General features: G+C 38.2%; 1 protein-coding gene across 1 annotated transcript; it reads left to right on the plus strand.

The window, feature by feature from the left end:
* Positions 1-349: 349 nt before the first annotated feature.
* Positions 350-6,932, plus strand: MIRO1 (MIRO-related GTP-ase 1). Its single transcript, XM_078588246.1, has 14 exons — positions 350-649; positions 730-862; positions 1,019-1,165; positions 2,190-2,366; positions 2,444-2,695; positions 3,798-3,866; positions 4,051-4,106; positions 4,630-4,711; positions 4,808-5,019; positions 5,103-5,172; positions 5,328-5,440; positions 5,652-5,802; positions 6,508-6,694; positions 6,780-6,932. The coding sequence occupies exons 1-14, from the start codon at positions 444-446 to the stop codon at positions 6,851-6,853; spliced, it is 1,929 nt and encodes a 642-aa protein (XP_078444372.1). The 5' UTR covers positions 350-443; the 3' UTR covers positions 6,854-6,932.
* The last annotated feature ends 1,917 nt before the right edge of the window (positions 6,933-8,849 follow it).

Consider the following 8,849-nt stretch of genomic DNA (forward strand, 5'->3'; position numbering starts at 1 on the left):
CCCTTCGAGTTTGACGATAGCACGCCCCGTGCATCACTAACGATTATTGAAAATTGACACGAAGAATATTACAGTCACTAATGATGGTTAGTGTTCGATGTCGACATTTGCTTTTTGCATTTGCAAGGACGAGTCGGGTCCGCGCATAAACTGGGACATCGAACACGAATCATTTCCAAGGCACGACTTGATCGGTCTACGAGAAGGACCCTTCGAGTTTGACGATAGCACGCCCCGTGCATCACTAACGATTATTGAAAATTGACACGAAGAAGATTTTAATCAGGAAGGATGGTTAGTAGTATTTAATTAAATTGATGCTTTAGTATCTTCCAGGTAAGTATTTGTTTTATTCTTCGTCTTTCCTGGGAAGGCTGGTAGGGTTTTCCGTGGCGAGGAGAAAGTCCCTTCGGAGGTATCGATCGAGCTCGGAATCGAGATCCATGGCGGCATCCAAGGATCTTCTCGGGCGAAGCAGCGTCAGAGTGGTGGTAATCGGCGACGAGAACACCGGCAAATCCAGTCTCATCGTCTCCGTCGCCACCGAATGCTTCCCGGAGAACGTCGCCGACGTTATCCCCCCCACTCGCCTCCCCGCCGAGTACTACCCTGATCGCGTTCCAATCACCATTGTCGACACCTCCGCCAAGTACGTCTGCCCTTCTTTCTTCTCCAGATTTTGCCGCTTCTTGATTCGTTAATCCCGTATTTGACTTGAAATCGATGCAGGGAGGAGCATCGGGCGAGGCTTGTGGCGGAATGTCATCAGGCCGACGCTATTGTTTTGACTTACGCCTGCGATCGGCCCGCCACTCTGGAGAGGCTCAGTAATTTCTGGCTTCCGGAGCTGCGCCGTTTGGATGTACCCATTTCGTGATGCGTTGTTTTTGTTTGATTTTATATATTTCTATTTCAAATGATTGGGTTTTTCCTGAAGAGCTCTTGGTACTTAGATTGAATTTTTATTTTGTAGTTTTTTCCCAGTTGAGTTTTTTTTTCATTTTTATTTCTTTGGCAGATTAAAGTCCCCGTGATTTTGGTCGGCTGTAAACTGGATCTCCGTGATGAGTTGCAGTTGAGTCTGGAGCAGTTGATGTCCCCCATTATGCAAAAATTTCGGGAGATTGAAACATGCATTGAATGCTCGGCTCTGAAGCAGATTCAGGTATACACAGAAGTGATAGCATTCGACAAAATTTTAAATGAAAAAAAAAAATTCAGTTGATCGCTTTTAGTCTTCACTTATGACTTTATGCGTACATGCAGAATTAAAGCAATTCATTTGAGGTGTTTTTTATAGTGCCACTTTTCATTGTTATTTCTCTGAATGTGTTTTATTTTCGTGATTATTTTCTGCTATTTGTGAAATGTTCTGCTACTAATAAGATATTTTGAGTGCTAACGAGGCCTGAGTAAGCCTTGTTTTGAATCTAGCTTGCTCAGTTCTATTGCGTTGTGATCTCTTGAGTAATATCTTCACGAAACAATGAGACCACCTATAGTTCTCCGAAAGACGATAGTGCTAGCTCAAATGACGTGGCGATTGCTATGAAACTTTGTTTATGACACGTGCTAATTATGATTAATAATACATTGGTCGAATGGTTTATTCTTTTTTTGAACGGAATCCCTCTGTTGTACGATTTTTTCTTATTCATTTTGCTTAATGAAATGGCAAATTTCTTGGTCATGGCATTATTGTTTGTCTTTTTTGTTATCATTTCTCCCTTACCATCTTTTCTGAGTTTCATTTTAAGTAAACTTGGGTATCAACCGCAGAGTCATTGCCAACAAAATTTTGTGTGGTTGACGATGATCTTGACAAGGTTACTGCTGAGGTTGGGGATGAGCGGTATCATAAATAGTTGACGCCGTCATCGTCAGCTGGAGACTTTGTAGAACTATATGTTAAAAGTTGTCAAACCTGCCAATAGCAATGTCGTCATTGACATCAATCAGCCTAGCTGACAAAGTTGATTTTGTCAACTGTCTGTCACCCTTCGCTGTCAACATCAACTGGGATAGTTGACAATGGTGTTGACAGAGATTTTTTCAAAGCATGGATGATTGGCGTTGACTATGACATCACTGTTGTTATCAGCAGCCTGTGTCAACATCGATGCACCACGATAAACCCGGTTCAGTCCTTTTGGTATCTTGACAAGGTTACTGTTTTTTTCCTACTCTAGGTACCAGAGGTCTTCTATTATGCTCAGAAAGCAGTCCTTCACCCCACTGCGCCTCTATTTGATCAAGAAACCCAGTCCTTAAAACCGAGATGTGTTAGAGCTTTGAAGAGGATATTCATTTTGTGCGACCTTGACAGAGATGGAGCACTTAGCGATGCAGAATTAAATGACTTTCAGGTGCTATTCCGTTTATACTTTTGATATGTTTTAACATTTTTATCAGTTTATTGATTTGGTGAACTGCTATCTTGCAGGTCAAATGTTTTAATGCCCCTCTTCAGCCTGATGAAGTGGTGGGCGTGAAGAAGGTTGTGCGTGAAAAAATGCCGGAGGGAGTGAATGAACGGGGACTGACGTTGACGGGTTTCCTCTTCCTGCATGCTTTATTTATTGAGAAAGGGCGCCTTGAGACAACGTGGACAGTCCTTAGAAAATTTGGATACAATAATGATATTAAGCTCAGGGATGATCTCATTCCGCTTCCTTTCAAGCGGGCTCCCGATCAGGTATTAATTACTTTAATGTGTTACCTGGGTTCTCGAAATTTAGTGATCTTGAAAAGTTTCTCATCTTTGTAAATTGAAACGCTTGTTTTCAGATTACCAAAAAATTGTGACCTTTGATCTAAAATGCGTTTTAATACTACACAATGGACCAAGATCTAGTTATTTAACATGGATACAGTTTTTAATTCCTTAGAAAGGACATTAATACTTTCCTACTAAGTTCATATTCTGTGTGTGTGTGTTACTATCAAACCCATGATATTTTTTTTAAGAAAAAAATATCATGATATGATCCAAACCCATGATATGATCCAAACAGCACACACAATTTAATATGAGGGGTTACCTTGTGAGTTGCTTTCAACAGTCCAGGGGTTGATCCTGAACGTTCTAAGGTTCCTTCCAGAAGCAAATTTTTGCCTCTATTCCACATACAGAAGTTCATAAGTGGATTAGAAGTGTAATAGGATGGCGGTTCCATCATAGAATAAGTCCCTTCGCTCTCCCTTTTAATTACAACAGTGACGACCCTGTTTGCAGACGATGTCAAAAATCTGCATCATGGAAAACCCATTATCCTCGCTGTCTGCAGCTTGATCTTGAGCGAGAATGAGGACTTACCATTTTTACTGTCATCCTGGCTGCAAACAAATGATGATGACGAAGATGTCTTTCCCATCAATTCTGAGTGAGTTTATCAGAGCGAGAGTGAGACGAAATCATCTTCATCATCGTCCTCTCTGCGGATGAGAGACAGTGATATGATGATTTTGTCTTCCTCGTTGTCATCCTGGCTAGAAGGAATGAAGTCTCGTCATTGACATCTCATCATTATCCTTGGTGATTGCAAAAGAGATTAATCAAAACAAATGAAGGAAGTGCTATAGATTTTAATTTAAATGCATAAGGGCAAAGTAATGAGTGACTAGCATAATGTTCAGGCGATCATTGAAAAATCTCTGAAAATGTTGCTTTATATTCAGAGAACTGACTGGGAGGCAAAATTATGTTTTCATTGGCATGCTGTTGAATACTTATTATGTGTTAGTTTTATCATCGGGATTTGTTTTTACCTTTGTGTGGTTTTCACTGAGCCTTGTAGAGTGTGGAGCTGACTGCCATGGCTGTGGAATTCCTGAAAGGGATTTTCTACACGTTCGACATTGATAACGTAAGTTGTTTTTAATTTTGTGTAAGGGGTAATTCTTTGACGACTAGTTCTTTCGCTCTGAAAATTCTGAAATGCTTTGTATACTATCCCTTTTTTACTATCTTTTAATTGTTTATATTGATTACTATTTATCGTGTCCAAGCATGCCAGATCATCCAAATTATATCAATGCCTTTAAATGCAGGACGGTGCTTTGCGACTTGCAGAGTTGGATGATCTCTTCTCAACCGCCCCAGAAAAGTAAGTACGACAGCAATTTTTTAGCTTCTTAATTTTCTGATGACGTATGTTTTGTCTGCCGTAATTTCTGGATTTGTATTTCATTTAGATTTCCTCTTTCCGATGGGTTAAGATAGGGAAAGACATAAGCCGATCGTAAGAGACAACAATAGAAGTTAATTTTTACTTGTCAGTATGTTCTTTGTATTTCTCTACCTTAGTCACCATAAGCCGATCGAGTCTCATCATCATGATGGCATTTTGGTTTTCAAAAATAGAAGTTAATTTTTACTTGTATGTCATACGACTTCTACTGCTTTAATATTTTCCGTTACACACCATGGGTGCATTTTTTGTTTCTTTTTCAAGTCATGTTGATTTTCATCACTAAAGTCACTTCGAACTTTTTCATGGTTAATGATAACGTAGATATTCTTCCATAGAGATCGTCACCAATTTTACTATTATCAGTAATTTTCCAAAGTTGAAAAGTTTACCTGTTGGTCTTAATTTCTACGCATATTTCCTCTTGATTCTGTTGCAGTCCTTGGGCCGAGGGACCATGCAAGGATAGTGCTGAGAAAAACGTTCTCGGTGGGTTGACGCTAGACGGTTTTCTATCTGAGGTACCGACCGACTGGGACGTCTACTTTAACTCAAATTTGAAAATAAATGAACTTTAATAAATGGTCTAAGTTCTTGGTAAATAAATGCTTGCGCAGTGGGCGATCATGACGCTTCTGGATCCTGCCAGCAGCCTCGCCAACCTGATCTATATCGGGTATACAGGCGACCCATCTGCTGCATTTCGGATCAACAGGAAAAGACGAGTGGATCGTAAGAGACAACAATCGCAGAAAAGTGTTTTCCAGTGCTTTGTGTTTGGCCCGAAAGGCTCTGGAAAATCAATGTTATTAAATTCGTTAATCGGAAGGTGAGAGACGATGTTCTCTGTAAATTTCCCAATACCGCATTATTTTAACGTGTTTTCTCATGCCATTTTCCCACTTTTTTTAGGCCTTTCTCAGATAAGTATACGTCAACAACTCAGCAGCGTTTTTCGGCAAATGTTGTTGATCTACCCAAAGTAAGTTTTTTAGCGTTAACCTGTATTATCAGTGTACTTATATTTTTCATATCACTTAGAATAGTGTACTTCTATTTTTTATTTTAAATGTGGTATTGTCATATAAATTGAAACTATGAATGTGTTCTCATTGGATTTGTCCACTTGGTTTGCAGGGAGAGAAGAAAACGCTGGTCCTGCGAGAGATCCCAGAAGAGGAAGTCAAAACTCTTCTTACGGTCAATGATTCCCTAGCACCATGTGACGTAGCAGTTTTTGTCCATGACAGGTAACCCCCGCTGACTTAAAAATATATTTATTATTCAGTGATGTATATTGACTATGAAAATTGTTATTTATTCATGTTTATGGTTCTGGGTTTATAAGTTTACAGTTAAGGGTTTTGGATATTAGGGTGTGGGTTAGGCTTTAGGGTTTGTTGTTTGGGGTTTATTGTTTAGGTGTTAGCATTTGAGGGTTTTGATTGACTCATCTGCCAGCTCGGATGAGGAGTCGTGGAAGAGAGCCGCAGAGATGCTGGTGGAGGTTGCCAACCACGCGGAGAGCAATGGCTTTGAAATGCCTTGCCTGGTTGTCTCGGCCAAGAACGACCTCGATCCTTACCCCTTGGCAGTCCATGATTCGACCAGGGTATGTATGATTCAATTTCTTTTCTATAAATTTGTTTTTTACTCTAATTTGATTGGTTACAAAGTAATTACTGTCTCTTTGTTATTCGACTAGGTCTACGGATTGGGTTTTTTCCAAGAAAAGAAGGATTTTTTAATTGGTGGGATGCGTAGTATTTCTATGCATCGGACGTGCCATTTTTTGCTATAAATTTCTTTGTTTCTAATTCATGGACGCTGTATGGGTCTCTATGATTCGATAAAGGTTCGGTTCTTTTTTTCTAAAAAAAGTTTTCTTTTCAATTCGTGGGCTTTGGCTAAGAATGTATTCAGGACTCGACCTAGGTGGTTTAAATTTTTCTGAAACAGCTTGTTTTTTCTTCGGTTTTTGTGCTGTAAAATTATTCTCTCTATGCGTAGATTAGGTTACCCGCCATTTTTTCATTTAAGATTCATGGGCTTTATATAATAATGTCTCCCTGATTCGATTAGGGTATCGGTCCTGTTTTTCTACTAAGCCATTTTTTTTTCGTTTTTGGGCTGTCCTGGGAATTTTTTTTTTCTAGAGAACCTTTCCTTGTAAAAAAATTGGGTTTTTATAATAGCGTATTATTATTCAGAGACCGTAAGAACAATTTTTTTCTTCAAAAAAAATTTCCTTAATATTAATGGGCTTTTTTATTAAAAACAGGATTCTTTTCTAAATTTCTTGCTTTATAATATATAGGTGACACAAGATCTAGGAATAGAGATGGCGATTCCTGTGAGTATGAAGCTTGGGGAGCTGACTAACGTGTTCCAGCGGATCATCAGCTCCGCGGAGTGTCCTCATCTCGGCATCCCCGAGACCGAAGCCGGCAAATACCGCAAACACTGCCAACTCGTCCTCAAGAGCTCTCTCATGGCCGTCTCTGGTAACCCATTTTTTTCTTTTTTCCATAATTTAATTATTATTATTATTGGAATTCTAATTTTGCTCGCCACATGGATCGTTCTCAGTGGGTGCGGCACTCGTGTTCGTGGGTCTCGCCGCGTACCGTGTCTATGCCGCCAGGAAGAAGAACTCTGGCTGAGCCTTTGTGTAATTTACGCGGAATAAGCCTGTCTGTTAACTAAAAGCCCAAGTCAACCTTCCTTTCAGATTACCCTCTATTTTGCTGATGTCATATTGACAGTTGGTATCGTTACGGCCCGAACGGATGACAAAGCCGATGAATGGAGGTAAACTTAGTGGAATGAATCACGGAACGCGGCGCGACAGAAGGGGAGGCACAAAGGCTTTTGATCCATTCATGTTTAGATAGTGCTTCATCTCTGTCTTCGTTGACCACGGTGAAGAGACCTAAAGGGTACTTTAGTAATAAAAATGCAAGAGAATTACTATTTAATGGGGCAATTGTGGATTTGGGTTATCATAAATGGATGCTGATAAACTCAGCTTTAGGGAGTTTAAGCTGATAATGGGATTTATTCGATACTATTTATGATGGCCATTAATCTGTAGAATATAGGTATATTACTATTTAGTGAGCAAATTGTGGATTCGGGTTATCATAAATGGATGGTAATAAACTCAGCTTTAGGGAGTTTAAGCTGATAATGGGATTTATTCGATACTATTTATGATGGCCATTAATCTGTAGACTATAGATATCTTACTATTTAGTGAGCAAATTGTGGATTCGGGTTAACATTAATGGATGGTGATAAACTCAGCTTTAGGGAGCTTAAGCTGATAATGGGATTTATTCGATACTATTTATGATGGCCATTAATCTGTAGAATATAGGTATATTACTATTTAGTGAGCAAATTGTGGATTCGGGTTATCATAAATGGATGATAATAAACTCAACTTTAGGGAGTTTAAGCTGATAATGGGATTTATTCGATACTATTTATGATGGCCATTAATCTGTAGAATATAGCTATATTATTATTTAGTGAGCAAATTGTGGATTCGGGTTATCATAAATGGATGGTAATAAACTCAGCTTTAGGGAGTTTAAGCTGATAATGGGATTTATTCGATACTATTTATGATGGCCATTAATCTGTAGAATATAGCTATATTACTATTTAGTGAGCAAATTGTGGATTCGGGTTATTATAAATGAATGCTAATAAACTCAGCTTTAGGGAGTTTAAGTTGATAATGGGATTTATTCGATACTATTTATGATGGCCATTAATCTGTAGAATATAGCTATATTACTATTTAGTGAGCAAATTGTGGATTCGGGTTATCATAAATGAATGCTAATAAACTCAGCTTTAGGGAGTTTAAGTTGATAATGGGATTTATTCGATACTATTTATGATGGCCATTAATCTGTAGAATATAGCTATATTACTATTTAGTGAGCAAATTGTGGATTCGGGTTATCATAAATGGATGGTAATAAACTCAGCTTTAGGGAGTTTAAGCTGATAATGGGATTTATTCGATACTATTTATGATGGCCATTAATCTGTAGAATATAGCTATATTACTATTTAGTGAGGCAATTGTGGCTTCGGGTTATCATTAATGGATGGTGATAAACTCAGCTTTAGGGAGCTTAAGCTGATAATGGGATTTATTCGATACTATTTATGATGGCCATTAATCTGTAGAATATAGCTATATTATTATTTAGTGAGCAAATTGTGGATTCGGGTTATCATAAATGGATGGTAATAAACTCAGCTTTAGGGAGTTTAAGCTGATAATGGGATTTATTCGATACTATTTATGATGGCCATTAATCTGTAGAATATAGCTATATTACTATTTAGTGAGCAAATTGTGGATTCGGGTTATCATAAATGAATGCTAATAAACTCAGCTTTAGGGAGTTTAAGTTGATAATGGGATTTATTCGATACTATTTATGATGGCCATTAATCTGTAGAATATAGCTATATTACTATTTAGTGAGCAAATTGTGGATTCGGGTTATCATAAATGACTGCTAATAAACTCAGCTTTAGGGAGTTTAAGTTGATAATGGGATTTATTCGATACTATTTATGATAACCATTAATCTGAAGAATATAGGTATATTACTATTTAGTGAGCAAATTGTG

Source organism: Wolffia australiana, chromosome 16 (genome assembly GCF_029677425.1).
Source record: "Wolffia australiana isolate 7733 chromosome 16, ASM2967742v1".
Classification (NCBI taxonomy): Eukaryota; Viridiplantae; Streptophyta; class Magnoliopsida; order Alismatales; family Araceae; genus Wolffia; species Wolffia australiana.

Coding starts and splice junctions, on each gene's coding strand:
- MIRO1 (XM_078588246.1), top strand. CDS start 444: ATGGCGGCATCCAAGGATCTTCTCGGGCGAAGCAGCGTCAGAGTGGTG. Junction 2,367..2,443: donor CAGAATTAAATGACTTTCAG/GTGCTATTCCGT, acceptor GCTATCTTGCAG/GTCAAATGTTTTAATGCCCC. Junction 3,867..4,050: donor ACACGTTCGACATTGATAAC/GTAAGTTGTTTT, acceptor CTTTAAATGCAG/GACGGTGCTTTGCGACTTGC.